The sequence below is a fragment of the Elephas maximus genome, chromosome 8 (genome assembly GCF_024166365.1).
Source record: "Elephas maximus indicus isolate mEleMax1 chromosome 8, mEleMax1 primary haplotype, whole genome shotgun sequence".
In the NCBI taxonomy this organism is placed as follows: Eukaryota; Metazoa; Chordata; class Mammalia; order Proboscidea; family Elephantidae; genus Elephas; species Elephas maximus.
In genome coordinates this window covers 42,181,379-42,205,258 of record NC_064826.1, presented here as the reverse complement: position 1 = coordinate 42,205,258, position 23,880 = coordinate 42,181,379, and the positions used below count along the sequence as shown (strand labels likewise).

Sequence of the window (23,880 nt, the reverse complement as noted above, 5' to 3'; positions counted from 1 at the left end):
GGAGAAGGAATAAATTCACACCGGGGGAAAAGATAATCTGCCAGCTCCACTAAGCTGGGGAGCTCGAGACAAAAGCGGCTCCCGTTCAGCCAAATGGTCTGCAGACTTTGAATACCTTTCACCCCTGCATGGACCTGTGTGGGCCCATTTCAGAAGAACAGGCCCTTGTTGACAGACTGCAACTGTTTCAGCTGTGAGGAGGCAAGGTGGGTTTATGATGTTTGACACCACTTTGCCTATTAAACAGGGTCCTTCTTTTTTTTTTTTTCCCTACCAACATCAGAGGCCTAAGGACTGGTGGCTCCCCCATGTCACCTAGCCACCTGCAACAGGGGTCCAAAGATAAGTGTTACCTCCCCATCCTTACAACCTAAAGCATTGGGTGCCCATAGTCTGGCTGCAGAACCCACCCACCTCTGCACTCTAGAGAACAGGGACTCGTTTTCCTCACGGGCACTTGGAGGACGGTTGTCAGCCCCAGGCCTTGTTCAGAGCATGACCCCCTGCTACAACCAAATACCTGTGCCTACACCAATCACCCCTGCCCCTCTAAGACTGTAGGACAGAGCCTGTATCACACACTTAATGACCAACTACCTGGACACCTGAGCTGAATCCATACAAGAAAAGTAAATGGACTCCTAGGCTCCTGTAACTGGTAACACTTCTAGCCATCTAATAACAGGACATCAGAGCTTCGAAGGTGAAAATCAAGCTAGCTCACTCAAGCAGCCTATTTGGGCATATCAAAACCAAACAGAGCAAGAAGCTAGGATCCAATAAGCAAACAAAAAATAAATTAATACAATAACTTATAGATGGCTCAGAGACAAGAGTCAATATCAAATCACATAAAGAAGCAGGCCATAATCACTTCAACAAGCTCTCAGAACAAATAATCATGAAATCTTCCAGATGAAGGTGTCTTCTTGGAATTACCAGATGTAAACTACAAAATATTAATATACAGAACTCTTCAAAACATCAGGAATGAAATCAGGCAAAACACAGAACAAGCCAAGGAACACACAGATAAAGCAGTTGAAGAAACTAAAAAGGTTATTCAAGAACATAATGAAAAATTTAAAAAGCTGCAAGAATCCATAGAGACAGCAATCAGAATTTCAGAAAATTAACAATAAAATTACAGAATTAGACAACTCAACATAAAGTCAGAAGAGCAGAATTGAGCAAGCGAAAGGCAGAATTGGTAAGACTGAAGATAAAGCACTTGGCACCAATATATTTGAAGACATATCAGATAAAAGAATTAAAAAAAATGAAGAAACCCTAAGAATCATGTGGGACTCTATTAAGAGAAATAACCTACGAGTGATTGGAGTACCAGAACAGGGAGGGCTAAAAGAAAACACAGATAGAATTGTTGAAGATTTGTTGGCAGGAAACTTCCCTAATATTGTGAAAGGTAAGAAGATATCCATCCAAGATGCTCATCAAACTCCACATAAGGGAGACCTCAAAAGAAGACACCAAGACATATTATAATCAAATTTACCAAAACCAAAGATAAAGAGAGAATTTTAAGAGCGGCTAGGGATAAACGAAAACTCACCTACAAAGGAGAGTCAATAAGTTCAAACTACTTGGCAGAAAGCATGAAGGCAAGAAGGCAATGGGATGACTTATACAAAGCACTGAAGGAAAAAAACTGCCAGCCAAGAATCATATATGCAGCAAAACTGTCTCTCAAATATAAAGGCAAAATTAGGACATTTCAAGATAAAAAGAAGTTTAGGGAATTTGTAAAAACCAAACCAAAACTATAAGAAATACTAAAAGGAGTTCTCTGGTTAGAAAATCAATAATATCAGATATCAACCCAAGACTAGAACGCAGGACAGAGCAATCAGATGTCAACCCAGATAGAGAAATCACAAAAATAAATCAATATAAAAAAATGCTCAAGACAAGGAAACAGCAATGTCATTATGTAAACGATGACAACATTAAAACAATAAACAGGGACTAAAAAATGTAGTCACAGATCTTTTATATGGAGAGGAAGTCGAGGTGATATAAAGAAATAAAAGTTAAGTTTAAACTGGGGAAAAACAGGTAAATATTAAGGTAACCACAAATACTAACAATCCTACTCATCAAAATAAAATACAAGTAAATAATAAAGACTCAGCAAAACAAAACAAAATCAACAACATATAAGAGGAAAACACAATATATAAAGATAAACTACCCAGCACAAAAAAATTAAGTAGGAAAAAAAAACTGTCAACAACAAGCAAAAACAGACATCAAAATGACAGCACTAAACTCATACCTATCCATAATTATGCTGAATGTTAATGGACTAACTGCACCAATAAAGAGACAGAGTGTGGCAGAATGGATTTGAAAAAACGTGATCCATCTGTACACTGCCTACAAGAGATGCAACTTAGACTTAGAGATAAAAACAAACTAAAACTCAAAGGATGGAAAAAAATATATCAAGCAAACGACAATCAAAAAAGAGTAGGAGAAGCAACATTAATTTCTGATGAAATAGACTTTAAAGTTATATCCACCACAAAGAATAAGAAGGACCCTATATAATGAAAAAAGGGACAATATACCAGGAGGATATAACCCTATTAAATATTTATGCACCCAATGACAGGGCTGCAAGATACATAAAACAAACTCTACCTGCATTGAAAAGTGAGATAGACAGCTCCACAATTACAGTAAGAGAATTCAACACACCACTTTTGGTGAAGGACAGAACATCCAGAAAAAAGCTCAATAAAGACACGGAAGATCTAAATGCCACCATCAACCAACTTAACCTCATAGACATATACAGAACATGTCTACCAATAGCAGCCAAGTATGCTTTCTTTCCAGTGCACATGGAACACTCTCTAAAATAGACCACATATTAGGTCATAAAGCAAGTCTTAACAGAATCCAAAATATCAAAATATTAAAAAGCATCTTCTCTGACCATAAGGCCATAAAAGCGGAAATCAATAACAGAAAAAGCAGGGAAAAGAAATGAAACACTTGGAAACTGAACAATACGTTGCTTAAAAACGACTCGGTTATAGAAGACATTAAGTATGGAATAAATAACTTCATACAATCTAATGAGAATGAAAACCGTTCCTATCAGAACCTTTGGGACACAGCTAAAGCAGTGCTCAGAGGTCAATTTATATCAACAAGTGTACACATACAAAAAGAATAAAGGGCCAAAATCAAAGAATTATACCTACAACTTGAGCAAATAGAAAGAGGGCAACAAACGAAATCCTCAGGCACTAGAAGAAAGCAAATACTAAAAATTAGAGCAAATTAAATGAGATAGAGAACAGAAAAACAATTGAAAGAGTTAAAAACACCAAAAGCTGATTCTATGGAAAAGTTAACAATATTGATAAACCATTAGCCAAACTGACAAAAGGAAAACGGGAAATGAAGCAAATTATCCAAATAAGAAATGAGACAGGCAAAATGTGTGTATCAACTTGGTTAGGCCATGATTCCCAGTATTCTATGGTTGTCCTCCATTCAGTGATTATAATTTTATGTTAAAAGGATTAGGGTGGGATTGTAACACCCCCCTTACCCAAGGCACATCCCTGCTCCTAAGTAAAGGGAGTTTCCCTGGGGTGTGGCACATACCACCTTTTATCTCTCAAAAGAGAAAAGGAAAGGGAAGTAAGCAGAGAGCTGGGGACCTCATACCACCAAGAAAGCAGCGCTAGGCACAGAGCATATCCTCTGGACACAGGGTCCCTGTGAAGCCTAAGAAGCTCCTCAACCAGGGGGAAACTGAGGACAAGGATCTTTCTCCAGAGCCCACAGAGGGAGAAAGTTTTCCCTTGGTGCTGATGCCCTGAATTTGGACTTGTAACCTACTAGACTGGGAGAAAATAAATTTCTCTTTGTTAAAGCCATCCACTTGTGGCATTTCTGTTATAGCATCAATAGATGACTAAGACAGAGATATTACAACAGACCCAACTGAAATTAAAAGAACCGTATCAGATTTTGAAAAACTGTACTCTAACAAATTCGAAAACCTAGAAAAAAGGAAGAATTCCTAGAAACACACTACCTACCTAAAGTAACACAAAGAGAGGTAGAACAACTAAATACACCATAACAAAAGAGGAGATTGACAAAGTAATTTAAAAACTCCCAACAAAATAAAGCCCTGGCCAGAACAGCTTCACTGCAGAGTTCTACTAAACTTTCAGAGAAGAGTTAACACCACTACTACTAAAGGTATTTCAGAGCATAGAAAAGGATGGAATACTACCAAACTCATTCTATGAAGCCACCATATCCCTGATACCAAAACTAGGTAAAAACACCACAAAAAAAGAAAATTACAGACCTATATCCCTCATGAACTTAGATGCAAAAATCCTCAACAAAATTCTAGCCAACAGAATTCAACAACACATCAAAAAAAATGATTCACCATGACCCAGTGGGATTCATACCAGGTATGCAAGGATGGTTCAACATTAGAAAAACAATCAATGTAATCCACTACAGAAATAAAACAAAAGACAAGAACCACATGATCTTATCAATTGATGCAGAAAAGGTACTTGACAAAGTCCAACACCCATTCATGACAAAAACTCTCAGCGAAATAGGGATAGAAGGAAAATTCATCAACATCATAAATGGCATTTATACAAAGCCAACAGCCAACATCATCCTAGGGACAGAGTCTGAAAGCATTCCCCTTGAGATCGGGAATCAGACAAGGATGCCCTTTATCACCATTCTTATTCAACACTGTGCTGGAGGTCCTAGGCAGAGCAATTAGGCTGGATAAAGAAATAAAGGGCATCCAGATTGGTAAGGAAGAAGTAAAAGTATCTCTATTTGCAGACGACATGACCTTATACACAGAAAACGCTAAAGAATCCTCAAGAAAACTACTGAAACTAATAGAAGAGTTCAGCAGAGTATCAGCATACAAGATAAACACACAAAAATCAGCTGGATTCCTCTACAGCAACAAAAAGAACATCAAAGAGGAAATCACTAAATCAATATCATTTACAGTAGCCCCCAAGAAGATAAAATACTTAGGAATAAATCTTACCAGAGACATAAAAGACCTATACAAAGAAAACTACAAGATGACTACTACAAGAAATCAAAAGAGACCTACATAAATGCAAAAACATACCTTGCTCATGGATAGGAAGACTCAACATTGTAAAAATGTCTATTCTACCAAAAGCGATGTAAGGATACAATGCAATTCCGATCCAAATTCCAAAGACATTTTCTAACGAGATGGAGAAACAAATCACCAACTTCATATGGAACAGAAAGAGGCCCTGGACGAGTAAAGCATTACTGAAGAAGAAGAACAAAGTGGAAGGCCTCACACTACCTGATTTTAGAACATATTATACCACCATAATAGTCAAAACAGCCTGGTAATGGTACAACAACAGATGCATAGACCAGTGGAAGAGAATTGAGAATCCAGACATAAGTCCATCTGTATACGAGCAGCTGATATTTGACAAAGGCCCAAAGTCAATTAAATGGTGAAAAGACAGTCTCTTTAACAAATGGAGCTGGCATATCTGGATACCTACCTGCAAAAAAGTGAAACAAGACGCATACCTCACACCATGCACAAAAACCAACTCAAAATGAATCAAAGACCTAAATATAAAATCTAAAACGATAAAGATCATGGAATAAAAAATGGGGACAATGTTAGGAACCCTATCACGTGGCATAAACAGTATACGAAACATTATTAACAATGTACAAACACCAGAAGAGTAACTAGGAATTCCTAAAAATCAAACACCTATGCTCATCCAAAGAATTCACCAAAAGAGTAAAAAGACTACTACACACTGGGAAAAAGTTTTTAGCTATGACATTTCCCATCAGCATCTGATCTCTAAAATTTACATGATACTGCAAAAACTCAACTACGAAAAGACAAATAGCCCAATTAAAAAATGGGCAAAAGATATGAACAGGCACTTCACTAAAGACATTCAGGTAGCTAACAGATACATGAGGAAATGCTCACGATGATTAGCCATTAGAGAAATGCAGATCAAAACCACAATGAGATTCCATCTCACTCCAACAAGGTTGGCATTAATCCAAAAAACACAAAATAATAAATGTTGGAGAGGTTGTGGAGAGACTGCAACAGTTATACACTGCTGGTGGGAATGTAAAATGGTACAACCACTTTGGAAATCTATGTGGTGCTTCCTTAAAAAGCTAGAAATAGAACTACCATAAAAAAAAATAGGATCCAGTAATTCCATTCCTTGGAATATATCCTAGAGAAATAAGAGCCTTTAAACGAACAGATATATGCACACCCATGTTCATTGCAGCACTGCTTACAACAGCAAAAAGATGGAAGCAACCAAGGTGCCCATCAACAGACAAATGGATAAATAAATTATGGTATATTCACACAATGGAATACTACACATTGATAAAGAATAATGATGAATCTGTGAAACATTTCATAACATGGAGGAATCTGGAAGGCATTATGCTGAGTGAAATTAGTCAGCTGCAAAAGGACAAATATTGTGTGAGAGCACTCTTAGAAGAACTCAAGAAATAGCTTAAACAAAGAAAATATTCTTTGTTGGTTACGAGAGTGGGGAGGAAGGGAGGGAGAGGGGTATTCACTAATTAGGCAGTAGACAAGAACTATTTTAGGTGAAGGGAAAGACAACACACAATAGAGGAGAGGTCAGCACAACTGGACTAAACCAAAAGCAGAGAAGTTTCCTGAATAAACCAAATGCTTCGAAGGCCAGAGTAGCAGGGGCGGGGGCTTGGGGACCACGGTTTCAGGGGACATCTAGTTCAATTTGCATAATAAAATGTATTAAGAAAACATTCTGCATCCCACTTTGGTGAGTGGCATCTGGGGTCTTAAACGCTAGCAAGCAACCATGTAAGATGCATCAATTGGTCTCAACCTACCTGGAACAAAGGAAAATGAACACCAAAGACACAAGGTAATTATGAGCCCAAGAGACAAAAAGGGCCACATGAATCAGGGACTACATTCATCCTGAGATCAGAAGAACTAGATGGTGCCCGGCTACAACCAATGATTGCCCCGACAGGGAACACAACAGAAAGTCCCTGATGGAGCAGGAAAGCAGTGGGATGCAGACCTCAAATTTTCATAAAAAGACCAGACTTAATGGTCTGACTGAGACTGGAAGGACCCCAGAAGTCACGGTCCCCAGACCTTCTGTTGGCCCAAGCCTGGAACCATTCCTGAAGCCATCTCTTTGGAAAGGGATTGGACTGGACTGTAAGATAGGAAATGGTACTGGTGAGGAGTGAGCTTCTTGTGGGTAGCTCCTGTCTGGAAGGGAATGAGAGGGCAGAGGGGGACAGAGGTTAGCTGAATGGACATGGGAATACAGGGTGGAGAGAGGGAGTTTGCCGTCTCATTGAGGGGAGAGTAATTAGGAGTATATAGCAAGGTGTATATAAATTTTTATATGAGAGACTGGCTTGATTTGTAAACTTTCACTTAAAGCACAATAAAAATCTAAAAAAAATAGAGTAAGCAGGATATTTCAGAAGCAGTATCCCATTACAGCTGCTTACTTTAAAACCATCAATTAACATTTCATATCTGTATATAAAAAAGCTACCTATTTCTTGTCAACAAAAAATCATATAACTGGGAACTCTGGCACTTTCTTCTTCCACTAGAAGAGGCAGGACACATTTAAAAAACAAAAAACTGAGTTTTGTTTGTGTGTACTTTATTTTGTTTTAACTCTAATGTTTTCTTAGGGCAGAACTTCAATATTAATCACTCAAATAGGATTACTACTGATATATCCAGAGAAATTAAAAAAAAAAAAAATGTGAATCAAAAAATGAGAGAACTAAATGGATTGGTAAATAAATCTGGAGGCTGTTCGATTGATGCAAATAGACAAGTACCATATCTCAACTTCTAAGTTTATAAATATAGTATCTAGCCTCCATCTCCATTCATTTCAAAAGTAAAAAAAAAAAAACCTTGCCAAAGTTCTCCTAGCTCTCCTCCCTACTTAGCCCAGATGGGGTCACATGTCCATTTCTAAACCATTATGAAGAAGAATCGAACTACCAAGACCAACATGATTGAAGCCTTGGAGCAGGGAGGTGCGTGCTTCACTGTGTCCAAGATTACTAGGAAGATTAACACTTAACAAAAGTGAGACTCTGCCAGAAAGGGAGAAAGCAATTGAGAAGTCAATCGTTACACTAAACATACAACCATATGTTTTAGAAACTAAATAAAGATTTAAGAGTTGGCATCCTATTTGAAAAATAAAGATCCTATCCAATTGTTATTTTCTGGAATATATGAAGGAGGTCTTCAGGAATAGTTGCTGGCACATTCCGCATTTTTCTCAAGCAGCAATTCTGGATAAACACGATAACTGAGCAAGTCAATTTCCAGAGACCTGTACCACATAATTTAGATATGGAGATGATTCAAAACAGATGTTACCAATACCGGTCACTGCTATAGAAGAACCTTCATAAAGCTCTTACACATCATTTGATTCTGAGCATCATACCTTCTTGATGAACTCTCCAGGATAACTGGTCATAAAATACATCCCTACATAACTAACTTGGCCATTTGTATTATATGCTATAAACGTTATGGTTCAGAGAATGGTTTGCCTGATAAAATGATTTCAGGATTTTTTTCCAAAATGTAATTATTTTAAATATAATTTATATAGAAAGAATATAAATCGTTACCACTAACCACTGAATACATTCCTAGTTGTGATAAGAAAGCTGTCTCAGAAGCATCATCTTCTTTTTGGATATGGTAAAGAACACAGTTCTGATTTATCAAAAGGGATTTCAAATTCCTAGCAAGAGAAATTAAAACTTTATCTTATTTTCCTGAACATGTTTCTGAAAAGATCATGCCTGCATTCTCTGTTGTTTACATGGCATTAAAATGTAGAATTCTATAAGTATACCGATGATCATAAATTTACATTGAACCATTTTAACTCAGTCTATAGCCAATTTCGGAAACCCTAGTAGTGTAGTGGTTAAGTGCTACGGCTACGAATCAAGAAGTGAGCAGTTCAAATCCACCAGGCACTCCTTGGAAACTCTATGGGGCAGTTCTACTCTGTCCCATAGGGTAGCTATGAGTCGGAACTGACTCAACAGGAGCGGGTTTGGGGTTTTTTGGTTATCGCCAATTTCAATTCACCAAACCAAAGACTTATGAAAACTATTTCATATTGTTCTTGGCTTTTTTACACATAAAGTAATGATGTATAATGTCAATCAAAAGTAGAATAGCCCACCTAAACTTCTTTTACAATCTTAGAATGAAGTTGCAATTCATTAAGACAGTTGATACCATTTTAAAGGAAAAATCATTTAAATAAGAAGCTTATATTTCTGAGGTACTATGTTTGTATGGAGCCCTGGCGGTGCAATGGTTAAGAGCTCAGCTGCTAACTAAAACATTGTCCATTCAAATTCAACAGCCACTTTTTGGAAACCCTGTAGGGCAGTTCTACTGTCTTACAGGGTTGCTACGAGTGAGAATCAACTCAACGGCAGCAGGTTTTTGTATTTGCTTTTTATGTTTGTATACACTTAAATTTCAATTTTTAAAAAATTAATATTATTAGTGATATGAACTAGAATGGAAAAGAGCAGCTGGCTTAAGAGTCCAAACGGAGAAACAAGAAAACAAAATAACCTCTTAAAAATCAAGAAATGGAAAACGTGATACACTACTAGTTTGAAAACCTTTCACTAAATAGTTCTCACACAGTGATAATGTACCAGCAGGGGCTGGCAAACAGTAAGGTAAAATACACAGCTTCCATAGCACTACTAACCAACCATATGGAATAAAACACATACCTAGAAATGCTACTGCAACTTTGAAATGGATGAAAAACAAGGTACGAAAGATTATGAAAAGTGGGCTACTTGTTTCTGTCAGGATATTATCTTGTTTTTGTTTTCTTTTTTTGACACTACATGATGAAAGACAGAACCAATAAAATAGGATCATAGATTCTGTATGGGTTTCAGTTGTTTAAAAAATTTAGTAACATTAATTTCAAAGCTAGTTAAAAAAAAAAAAAGAGGGTATGGTGTATGCATTAAAATATGCTTCTCTCTATGACATGTAAACCCATACCTAAGGATGAGCCCATTATTCTGACCACTTGGATGTAAGCACATCATCATCTCCACCTGGTGGCAGTTAAACCCAGTCACGTAGTACATGAGGAATTTAAAGACCAGGTAACCAAATGAACTTATTGAAAATGTTCCTCATCCTGTGTGATTAAATTGTAAGTTTAAAATGCATATTGAATTCCCTATATCAAAGTTGTCACAAAAAAACCCTATATATTAAATGCATTTAATAATCAAGTCACCTCATTATAATGAAGACAAACCTAATTTAATATTGGAAACAGATTCATGGCATATTTATAACTTTTCCTATCAATTAACAACTTTAATAAGCTTGAAATATTAAAACGTTCTAAAATTTTCACCATCTATATCTTTAAACATCTCAAAAAACATTTATTAGTTTAATAACTATTGGGTACCTATTATACGGGAAATATTATATAAATCATATTTACTTTCACCTGTGCATAAATATCAGAATGTTTGCCTGTAAGTATTGTTTTATCAGATTGAGAAAATATTAGCTATAAGAAGAACATAAGGGATGAAACAAGCTTATGTTACCTCTTCTTTTCACAATAAATCTCATAAAATGCCTCTGTGATAAATTTTGTCTTCTTTAAGAATGTTTTCTCATGATACATGGTGTTAATATACTGCAGCTTAGCAACAAAATTCTAAAACAGAAGAGAAACGATAGCAATAAAAAATTAATGAAGAAAATACTTTCTACTATACCCAATTGCTTAATTATAATTCACAATTGGATTATACTTTAAAAAAAGGAATATTTAAATAGTGTGATGGACTGAACTGTGTTTTCCCAAAATCTGTATTAGAATCTGCGATCCTTAAGGTCGTGTGTCAATTTGGCTGGGCCGTGATTCTCAGTGATTTGGCAGTTATAAAGTAGTTTGGCAGTTGTATGATGATGTGATCACTTCCCTGATGAGATTTGATATAATGTGATCACCTCCATGATGGGATCTGCTATGAGTAGCCAATCAGGAGAAAGGTAGTTTCTTGGGCATGTGGCCTGCACTGAATATAAGTGGGCTCTGTGGCAAGGCTTGTGGGCTTTTGATCACTCTGGATCTTGCAGCTGGCTCCTATTTGACTGACCTCCGGTTCCTGGCACTTTAGCTAGCAGCTTACCTGCAGTCTTGCCTGCTGATCTTGGGTTCACCAGCCTCTGCAACTATCTGAATCAGGAGAAGCCTCCAGCGTGACCTATGGATTTTGGATTTCCAGCCTCTACAACCATTTCCTTGATACAAATCTCTTTATGTAGATATTTACACACTTTACTGGTTTTGCTTCTCTAGAGAACCCAGCCTAAAACAGAATCCTAACCCCTATACTGTGAACATAATCCAGTTCAGGAATTGGGTTTTCTTTGTTGTGTTAATGGCCCGTATCAGTGTAGGGTGTGTCCTAAACCCACTCACCTCTGAATTATAAGGAGTAGCACAGACCCAGAGACAAGTGAGCACAAACAGGCTGAAGACAGATGCCATGAGATAATCGCCAAAGGACTGAGGAAGGCTGGAGCTACAGAAGCTAAGACAAGGACCTTAGCCCAGAACTCACAGACAAAGCCTTCTCCCCTATAGTTAGTTCCCTGAATGTGGACTTCTAGCCTCCTAAACTGTAAGAAAATAAATTTCTGTTATTTAAAGTCACCCACTTGGCGTATTTCTGTTACAGCAGCACTAAGAAGCTAAGATAATGACCCAATAAAACTTTGATATAGAACACTAAGTCACTAAGAACAGGCAATCCATGATCACAACATAAAATATATTTACCATGTTATCATGTCATATCTTATATATATATATATATATATATGTTAACATACAAATATTTTATATCTTAGTTGTTAATACTAGGCTATTGTACTTTAATCAATGTTCATTTTCTCATTTTCACATAATTGTAATATACACACATTTAGACTACTTTTGTATTTAAGGTATTCTTAGAGAATAGAATAAAAATGTGATTTTTATCCTTTTTTTAAAAAAAGGACACTGGGAAATCTTCCAACAACAGCAATACCTTTTGTGAAGCAATTAAATGTTACCACAATTTGAGAAAAGTAGTACAGCATTGGTGGTTAGGAGCTCAGACTCTGGAATCAGATTTTCACAGATATACCAGGTGTGTGACCTTTGGCTCCACTAGAATATACACTCTATAAAGAGCAGGAAGTTTTCTGTTTTGTTCAGTGATGTATCTTCAGTGTCTACAACAACATGTGGCACATACCAGGCATTCAATAAATACTGGTTGAATGAATGAGTGAATTTATCTAAGCCTTAATTCCCTTTTCTATAAAATAAGCATAAATATAATAATAATAATACCCCTGGAGGAAAGGAGCCCTAGTGATACAACAGTTAAGCACTCATCAGGTAGAGATTTAAAATGTTACAGCTACTTTAATAAGCACCTTAGCAGTTTTTTAAAAGTTAAACATACACCTATCATATGATCCAGCCATTCTATTCCTAGGTATGTATGCAAGAGAAATGAATGCATATGTCCATACAAAGCCTTCTACATCAATGTTCATAGTAGCTCTATTTGTAATACTCAGGAACTAGAAACAACCCAATTGTCAATCAATAGATGAATGGAAAAGAAACTGTGATCCACCCATGCATATATCCATACTACTCAGCAATAAAAAGGAATAAACTGATATGCTCAACAACATGGATGAATTTCAAAAGAATTATGCTGAGTGAAAGAAGCTAGACAAGAAAGTACGCACTGTATGATTCTATTTGTATAAAATTCTAGAAAATACAAACTAATCTACTGTGATAGAAGGTAGATTAGTAGTTGCCTGGGAAAGATTACAAAGGAACATGAGGAAACTGTTGGAGGTTATGATTTTAGTGAGGGTTTCACAGATGAATACAAAAGTCAAAACTTATCAAATTGTACATTTTCAATATGTGCCATTTACATCGCTTATATCCCAATTCAAAAAAATGAAAAGGTATCAGTATGAGATAATTGTCCCTAAGGATCCAGAACATACCTCTTTAATTGATATGTAATTCACATACCATAAAATTCACCATTTTAAAGTATACCATTCAGTGGTTGTTAGTATATTCACAAGTTTGTACAACAATCACCCCATCTAAGTCCAGAACGTTTTCATCAGCCCCAAAAGAAACCCCTTTAGCAGTCACTCCACCTTTCCCCAACCCCTCAGAATATATTTAATGTCTGCATGACAATGTATTAGCGTGTACCACATGAAATGTCGGGTCTTGAAGGAAAACTGAAAACATTATATATTGAGATAAAACAAATTTATTTAATCAAAATATGCTCCATTATGTTCAATTATCTTGTGCCAACATGATGTTACATTATATATTCCTCTTTTTAAAAATTCTTCATCTTCTGAGACAGTAAACTGCTCAAATGCTTCAACTACGTCTCCTTCATTTATGAATCTTTTATTACGTATGAAGAGTTCCAAGTGTTTGAAAAGGTGATAATCTGTTGGGGAGATGTCAGGTGAGTAAGAGGGGAGGAGAGGATGGGGGCAGCAAAATCTCATAACTTCACTCCATTAATTTTCAAAGAGTGGTTTGAGAATTGCACAGTTGGGCGTTGTCATGCAGCAGAACTGGTCCATCGCTGTTGAATTTTTTTATGCATACAATCAATTTCCTCACAGTCTAAGTTTGCACTGATTGTTTGCCCTTGTTGCAAAAAAAGAATAATGGATTATGCCTTTTGCAAACTACCATACAGTCACCATAACATTTTTTGGATGCAGCGGTTATTCTGGGTAAGATGTTGGAAACTGCTCTATATCTAACCATTGCCTAGATTGTTTATTATTGTCAAACAATATCCATTTCTCATCACAAGTAACCATACATTGCAAAAAAGGCTCATTTTTGTTGTGGGTTACCAGCGCTGAGCACACCTCTAAATGTTCAAATTTCTGATTTTCTGTCAATTCGTGTTGATTCATTTGTCCAACTTTTCCATTTTTCCAATGGCATCCAAATGGCAGGAAACAGTCATAGGAGATATTCCCAAGTCTGTTAGAAGATTTGAAACTGTTGTTCTAGGGTTGCTTTCCAACAATTCTTTCAATTTATCGTCTTTATGACAGATTTTGGTTTTCCTCAAGGCTCATTTTGAAGGCTCTTGTCTCCAGAGAGAAATTTCTGAAACCACCATTGTATTGTTTGCTGGTTAGCAACACCCTCTCCAAATGCCAAATTGGTGTTTTTCTCATTCTCAGGTGTATTATGTCATTACCTGAACTCATATTAAAAATCTAGTCATGATCGTTCAACGCTTACCATACAACTGAGGGGCAAAAAATGAATGCTCATAAGACAAGAACCACCTAGAAAATGAAGTCATATGATTATGAAAGCAAGCCTAGTAATACAAAATGATGCAACCTAACCCTGATTAGACGTGTTATGGTATCTACTTACCCTAACATGTCTAATCAGGATTAAAAAACGATTTGTCTCAAATCCAGTGTTTCATGTGGTATACTACAATGGATTGAATTACATCCCCTCAAAAATGTGTGTATCAACTTGGTTAGGCCATGAATCCCAGTGTTGTGTGGTTGTCCCCATTTTGTGATTGTAATTTTATGTTGAGAGGGTTAGGGTGGGATTGTAACACCACCCTTACTCGGGTCACCTCCCTGATCCAATGTAAAGGGAGTTTCCCTGGGGTGTGGCCTGCACCACCTTTATCTCTCAAGACATAAAAGTAAAGGGAAGCAAGTGGAGAGTTGGGGACCTCATACTACCAAGAATGCAGCACCAGGAGCAGAGTGTGTCCTTTAGACCTGGGGTCCCTGCACCTGAGAAGCTCCTCGACCACGGGAAGATTGAGGACAAGGACCTTCTTCCAGAGCCAACAGAGAGAGAAAGCCTTCTCCTGGAGCTGATGCCTTGAATTTGGATTTTTAGACTACTTTACTGTGTGGAAATAAACTTTGTTAAAGCCATCCACTTGTGGTATTTCTGTCATGGCAGCACTAGACAATTAAGACCAAACCCAAACCCACTGCCGTCGAGTCGATTCCGACTCATAGCGACCCTATAGGACAGAGTAGAACTGCCCCGTAGATTTTCCAAGGAGCACCTGGCGGATTCGAACTGCTGACCTTTTGCTTAGCAGCTGTAGCACTTAACCACTACGCCACCAGGGTTTCCGATGATTAAGACATATACCCTAATATTTCATCTGGCTGCCCCAATTCACTGGGGTACCCCAATTCAAGCCTCCAGGTCTTTCAAGTTTAAGAGATTGGTTTTAAGTTAAAGTGGCTATGTATACATACCTCTCCTAATCATTTTGTCATAATAAGAACCATACTGACATAGACATTGATAATTTTAGAAATGTTTCAATAACAAATACCATTTAGTATACATGTGCAATAGACTGCCAAATTACTACTTTTTTAAAAATATTAATTTCAAATGTAGAAACTTTATTTCTCTTCCTCTTAGCTTCTCCTTGTTAGTTAACAATGTCAGGATTTGCCAAGATTGAATCAATCATGAATATTGAAGATACGGTATCTTTGTAAAAATAGCACATAATCCACAAAGCTTTAAAAATTTAAATTAAAACAGCAATTTTGAGAAAATTCCAACATAACCTATACTTTTTTAACAACCTCATAACATTTAATATTTACCAAAGTTCTGGGTAAAGCCAACATGACACCAGAAGGATAATGGGTTTATGCTCGGCGTTGCACTAACTTAGAACATTATGATTAATACCTGTGCCTGCTTTTTTAAAAAAGACTACATAATCACCATTTATATTATAGCATCTGTTGAGTCTAGAAAAGGCAGTAATCATAATCAAAATCTAGCAAATTTTTATTAGGAAAGAGTATCGGCAATGACGAATATACATAATAAACCTTGTAATGATTTGTATTTGTTTTTTAATGGCTCCATTACACTGCAGATTATTTTTGAAGCATAGAATTAAATGTGATAGAGCAAAAAATAGCAGCTGATGTTAGAATTTTTATACTCCTAAGTTTAGCACTACTTTGAGGAGGCAGCTCTTTCCCAGTCGTATTTTGAGTGCCTTCCAACCTGAGGAGCTCATTTCCAACACTATATCAGACAATGTTCTGCTGCTATTCATAAGGTTTTCACAGGCCAATTTTTTCTTTAGATCACCAGGTCCTTCTTCCTAGTCTGTCTTAGTATGGAAACTCCCCTGAAACCTGCCCACCATGGATGACCCTGCTAGTATTTGAAATACCTGTGGCACAGCTTCCAGCATCACAGCAACACGCAAGCCACCACAGTACAACACTGGGGATCGCATGACAGAATTTTGCAAGACCAATAACTTATTCATTACAAATACCTTTTCTCAACAACATAAATGGTGACTATACAAATGGACCTCACTGGATGGAATACAGAGGAATCAAATCAAGTCGACTACATCTGTGGGAAGAGATGATGGAAAAACTCAGTATCATAAGTCAGAACAAGGCCAGGGGCTGAATGCCGAACAGATCGTTAATTGCTCATATGCAGGTTCAAGCTGAAGCTGAAAAAAAACTAGGACAAGCTCATGACAGCCAAAGTACAACCTTGAGTATATCCCACCTGAATTCAGAGACCACCTCAAGAGCAGATTTGATGCACTGAACACTAATAACCAAAGACAATACAAGTTGTGGGATGACATCAAGGACATCATATATAAAGAATAAAAAATCTTTAAAAAGACAGGAAAGAAAGAAGAGACTGAAAAGGATGTCAAAAGAGACTCTGAAACTTGCTCTTCAACGTAGAGCAGCTAAAGACATGGAAGAAATGATAAAGTAAAAGAGCTGAACAGAAGATATCGAAGGGCGACTTGAAAGTCAAAGTATTATAATAAAATCTGTAAGGACCTGGAGTTAGAAAAGCAAAAGGGAAGAACACGTTCTGCATTTCTTAAGCTGAAAGAACTGAAGAAAAAATTCATGCCTCAAGTTGCAGTATTGAAGGATTCTAAGCGCAAAATATTGAACAACGAAGGGAGCATCAAAAGAAGTCAGAAGGAATACTCAGAGTCACTGTTTCAAAAAGAACTGTTCAATGCTCAGCCATTTCAGAAAATAGCATATAATCAAGAATCAACGACACTGAAAGCTGAAGTCTAAGCTGCACTTAAGACTTTAGTGAAAAATAAGGCTCCAGGAATTGACAGAACACCAACTGAGATGTTTCAACAAACAGATGCAGCACTGGAGGCGCTCACTAGTCAATGCCAAGAGGTTTGGAAGACAGCTACCTGGCCAACCAACTGGAAGAGATCCGTATCTGTGCCCATTCCAAAGAAAGGTGATCCAACAGAATGCAGAAATTACCACATAATATCATTAATATCACATGCGAGTTAAATTTTGCTGAAGATAATTCAAAAGTGGCTGCAGCATTACGTTGACAGGGAACTAGAAATTCAAGCTGGATTCAGAAGAGGACATGGAACGAGAAATATCACTGCTGGTGTCAAATGGATCTCGGTTGAAAGCAGAGAATATCGGAAAGATGTTTACCTGTGTTTTATTGACTATGCAACAGCATTCGACTGCATGGATCATAGCAAATTATGGATAACACTGCGAAGAATGGGAATTCCAGAACACTTAATTATGCTCATGAGGAACCTGTACATAGACTAAGAGGCAGTCATTTGAACAGAACACAGGGATACTGCACGGTTTAAAATCAGGAAAGGTGTGTGTCAGGATTGTACCCTTCCACCATACTTATTCAATCTGTGGAGCCCTGGTGGCAGAGTGGTTGAGAGCTTGGCTGCTAACCAAAAGGCTGGCAGTTCGAATCAGCCAGCCACTCCTGGAAACCCTACGGGGCATAAAGCAAAATTAATTTAAACAAATTAAAAAAAAAAAAAAACCCATTGCCGTCAAGTCATTTCCGACTCATAGCAACCCTACAGGGCAGAGTAGAATTGCCCCATAGGGTTTCCAAGGAGCACCTGGTAGATTCCAACTGCCAACCTTTTGGTTAGCAGCCAAACTCTTAACCACTGCACCACCAGACTTTCCTCAATCTGTATGCTGAGCAAATAATCCAAGAAGCTGGACTATACGAAGAACAATGTGGCATCAGGATTGGAGGAAGACTCATTAACAACCTGGAATATGCAGATGACACAACCTTGCTTGCTGAAAGTGAAGAGGACCTGAAGCACTTACTGATGAAGACCAAAGACTACAGCTGTCAATATGGACTACACCTCAATGTAAAGAACATAAAAATACTCACAACTGGACCGAGACACAACATAATGATAACCGGAGAAAATATTGAAGTTCTCAAGGATTTCATTTTACCTGAATCCACAATCGATGCCCATGGAAGCAACAGTCAAGAAATTAAACTACGTATATTGCATTAGGCAAATCTGCTGCAAAAGACTTCTTTAAAGTGTTAAAAAAACAAAGATGCCACTTGAGGACTAAGGTGCATCTGACCCAAGCCACGGTATTTTCAATCACCTCACATACATGTGAAAGCTGGACAACGAATAAGGATGACAGAAGAATTGATGCCTTTGAATTATGGTGTTGGCAAAGAATATTGAATATACTACGGACCGCCAGAAAAATGAACAAATCTGTCTTGGAAGTAGTACAGTCAGAATGCTCCTTAGAAGAGAGGGCGACGAGACTTCATCTCAAGTACTTTGGACATGTTATCACGTCCCTGGAGAAGGACATCATGCATGGTAAAATAGAGGGTCAGGGAATAAGAAGAAGACCTTCAACAAAATAGACTGACATAGTGGCTGCAACGATGGGCTTAAGGATAGCAATGATTGAAGATGGCGCAGCACCAGGCAATGTTTCATTCTGTCGTACACAGGGGCGCTAGGAGTTGGAACTGACTTGACAGCACCTAACAACACTAAATTTTAGCACATACTGTGAAAATAACGCTCAAGCACTGCTCGCTTCTTAAAAATTAACTTTTTACACAATATATTCCAAGCATACTAAATTATAAACTAGACATATTCCCACAGATGTGCTTGAGCAACACCTATATTTGAGTATTATACCACTGAAAGGTTGTTAAAGCATGATTTGTGAATGATATTCCTTTTTTTTTTGGTCAGTAAAGAATATGAAAAAAGTATTACTGCATGACTATGTAATTAAAATATCTAAGACAACAATATTCAGATAGAATATGTAATGCTCATCTTTCTGATACTCTTTTGGCATAATTACTTTCAAAGTACACTGCTTGATACAGAGAATCCTGATATCTGGAATGGATATAATCAAAGACCTTCTGAATCCACAAATGTACAAACACCACAGAACATAGCCACTTCAGGAACACTACTAGGTAGCCATTGGGAAAAAAAAAAAAAAAACCTCGTGAGAATGCAGGTGCTGGGAAAGTCTATATACATTCACTAGCTACTCAAAATTTTTTCCTGAAAAATTTTGAATTGCTTCATCACGGCCCTTGCAGCTTGTTAATAGACAAACCATGAACATCAAACTCTTGAATGCCAAGGGCCTGTTCTAAATGTTTGAGAAAAGAATGGACAAATGAAGAAATGGATTAAATAAATCTTCTTATCACAATATCAACATGGGATCTGTCACCTAAAATATAATGTTTCCCCTTAATATTTCCCCTAGAGAAATGAAAACTTATGTTCACACAAAAACATGTATACAAATAGCAGCTCTATTCATAATCACCAAAAACTAGAAATAACCCAAATGTCCTTAAACTGGTGAATGGATAAACAAAGTGTGTTACTTCCACGCTACGGAATACTGAGCAATACCAAGTAACAAACTAATGGTACACATAACAACTTGGATGAATCTCAAAGGTATTATGCTGAGTAAAAGATGCCACCTTACATACCATATGATTCCATTTATGTGACATTCTCAAAAAAGACAAAAAATGATGGAGAACAGATCCATGGTTGCCAAGGTTAAGGGAAGGGGGAGGGTGTGACTATAAAAGGAGAGCATGAGGGAATTTGGGGGGAGGATAAAGTGCTCTGTATCATGACTATGGCGGCGGTGATGGTGGTCACATGAATTTATACATGTGTTAAAAACCACAGAACTGTATGGCAAAAATAGGTGAATTCTACTGTATTATCATTTAAAAAATAAACTGCACTTCCAAAAGATCAACTAATGAAAAGTCTGGCAATACTATACATATCCAATTATTGACATAAATTTGTACAATAATATTTGTTAAAGGTGATAACAAAATTCAACAAATTAAGTGACTTAAAGTTCTTAAAACTCTACACTTGAATCAAAAAAGGACTTACCAAGTTCATTGAGACTCTGAGCAGCTTTTGTTATCTCTCTGCTTCCCCCCTGCAGTTGTCCTTGGAGTCTCTTACTGAGATACAAGATGCGTATTATCCTCCGAAGCAAATCACAGGCAACCTGTGCAAATATCACAATGTTAAGTAAGTACAGTCCATCCATGAAATTTTATTACTATTGCTGTTAATATGTGAATCTGTCAACTCTTCCCCAATGCTAAGGATTTATTCATGCCTTTTTTCCCCACATATCAGAAATCTAAATAATCATAGGTTTTATAAGCATCAAATTCCCTAGGAAACACACAAAATACTGTATTTACCTTCTACAATAAACACCAATTTATCCTTAATGGTTAAAAAAAAAGGAAAAAAAAAGAAAATTTGGGTTGAGGACCTTTAAAGCCTAGAAACTCTTCTCAGTCCTAGACCAGTTTTCTCTTCCAAGCCAGCAGTCCTCAGCCTTGACTGCACATTAAATTCAAATGGGTAGTGTAAAAAAAATCTAAGATACAACCAAAAAACCAAACCTATTGCCATAGCGACCCCTATAGGACAGAGAAGAACTGTCCCATAGGGTTTCCAAGGCTATGATCTTTATGGAAGCAGACTGCCACATCTTTCTCCCATGGAGTGGTTGGTGGGTTTGAACTGCTGACCTTTCGGTTAGCAACCAAGTGCTTAACCACTGCGTCACCAGGGCTCCTATGTAAGACATAGTCCTGATTAAGTAAATCGTAATCTCTCGGGGTGGGAACCAAACATCAGTATTTTTCCTTAATATTCCCAGGTGGTTCCAATGTGCAGCCAAAGTTGACAACCACTGTGCTAGATTGTTTAGTTTCCTACTACTGCCTCCTGTTGTTTCCAATCCTGATTTCTGTTTTCTAGGACCCTGGGAGAAGGGTCTTAAAACGTCTCCCAACTTCACTAGTCCTTAAAGAATACACGTCCTACTTGAATTTTTCTAATGATTTTTATCACTAACAACAAATTGTACAACAAAACCAAACCTAGTGCCATCGAGTTGATTCCAACTCATAGCGACCCTATAGGACAGAGTAGAACTTCCCGATAGAGTTTCCAAGGAGAACCTGGTGGATTCAAACTGATGACCTCTTGGTTAGCAGCCGAAGCACTTAACCACCACCCACCAGCATTTCCGTGAAAGAGATTACTAAAAAAATTAACTATCTCACATACTTTGAGGTCACCTCCTATTCCCTTTTCTAATACTGGGTTTTTACCTATCCAAAAGACTAAGATAAGAAATTAAGATTCATGTATTATGTATTTCAGGGCACTTTATTACAGATGCTGATCAGGGCAGTTGCCTTAGGGAGAGTGAGGAAGAGGCGACAGACCTAATAACCTATATGGAGCCCCGCTGGCACAGTGGGAGCCCTGGTGGTGCAGTAGTTAAGAGCTATGGCTGCTAACCGAAAGCTCAACAGTTCAAATCCACCAGCCGCTCCTTGGAAAACCTATGGGGCAGCTCTACTCTGTCCTACAGGGGTGCTATGGGTAGGAATCAACTCAACGGCAACGGGGTTGGTTTTTGGTATAATTTGAAGTACTTGAAATAATTAAAGAACATTGAGTAAGAATTACCACCCCAGAAATCAGAACACTTGGGCATCTTTATCTTTTAAGTAAACGTTATTCTATTTTCTGAACAGGTAATACAAGGACATGATTTAAAATTCAAAAGTTAAAAAGTGAATAACATTGAAAAGTCACCCTCTCATTTCTATATTCCAGCTATGCGCTTGTCAGAAACTACCACTGTTACCAGTTTCTTGCTTTGAGAATTGACATTTTTAGATGAACCATTTAGAATGTAGAATCTCTAGCAATCATGAGAAGAAACGCAAGACCTCACTCTAGCCTAATCACCTATAATTATCCTTCCAGAACTCCCCAGTACTTACCCAAGAGAGGGTATGCCCTCAAACTTCAAATCTTTGAGTTTATTGCTAATGTTTCTATTTTTACCAACCGTACTGAATCTGCCATCAAGTCTTTTTGACTATTCTGTTGCATAACACAACAGTTGTAATTTTACCTCTATTCTTATAAGCATCACCCTAATCTAATCTTTATCACCATCACCTTATCGCAGTGGTCTCCCAGCTAGCTTTTCAGTCTCTGATCTCTTCTCACTAAAATCTATCATGCCAGATCTATCCTCTTAAAAACCGTTTTCAGCATTACAGCCCTCTTTTTAATAAACCTCAATGACTCTCTACTAACAGATTATGTTGAATCTTTTCAGAATAACAACAAAATCCTCAGTTGACAAGTCTTAACTAATATGTAAGACATCAACACACCATTTCCCAATATAGTTGCCTCTGCTCTAATCAATTTCCTATCGTTCTTTATCTTTTTAGACTTTCATTGTTAAATATAATACAAACACAGAAAACCATATACATAAATATACAACTAAATGAACTATAAGGTGAACACCCTTGGAACCACCACCCAGATCAGGAGACTGAAGTGTGTCTGCTCCCACAGAAGCCCTCTATGTACTGACTCCCAATCACAACATTCTCCATTCCCTTCTAGGCCTACCTCCAACCAGGACCAAAAAAAACTGCTCTCCTGCCTTTTTTTGGTAATCACTGCCTTACTTTTATTTATGGTTTTATCGCCCTCATGTGCATACTTAAATGCCATAGTTCAATTCTTCTCGTTTAAAATTTATAGGTTCCCCCTACCATCTCTTTTTTTTTATTGCAATTTTTTGAATACATTGGATCAGTTGTCCTATAGTGTCCCATAGACCAGGTTTTGCTGATCGCATCCACATCATGTAGTTTAACATGTTTATCTTCTGTATTTCTTGTACATTAGTAGTTAGATGTAGACAACTGTATCAGATTTAGGTTTGACATCTCCAGTTTTATTTCATAGGTGGTGGTGTATTCATAACATATGTATAATTTTCTCTTTTTGTGTTGTTGTTAGATGCCGTTGACTTGGTTCCGACTCATGGCAACTTTATGTATAACAAAAGGAAATGTTGCCTGGCCCTCTGCCATCTTCATGATCAGTGGTGTGTTTGAGTCCACTGTTTCAGCTATTGTGTCAATTCATCTCATTAAAGATGTCCCTTGTTTTTGCTGACCCTCCACTTTACCATGATATACTTTTCTAGCGATAGGTCTTTCCTGATGACGTGTTTTGTGTTCTTAGCAACCACTTTACGCTCAATGTCAAAATCCATTAAAACATAAATGATACAAAGTAGTGATATTAAAATTCTATCATCTCATCTTTATTAAT

At 37.3% G+C, this 23,880-nt stretch overlaps 1 protein-coding gene across 1 annotated transcript in view; it reads right to left on the bottom strand.

Moving 5' to 3' along the window:
• Positions 1 to 23,880, bottom strand: part of COG5 (component of oligomeric golgi complex 5) — a 317,777-nt gene that overhangs the window by 271,049 nt on the left and 22,848 nt on the right. Inside the window, exon 6 of the mRNA XM_049893477.1 lies at positions 20,587 to 20,707. Coding sequence (XP_049749434.1) covers positions 20,587 to 20,707 — 121 coding nt within the window. The remainder of the gene's footprint in view (positions 1 to 20,586; positions 20,708 to 23,880) is intronic.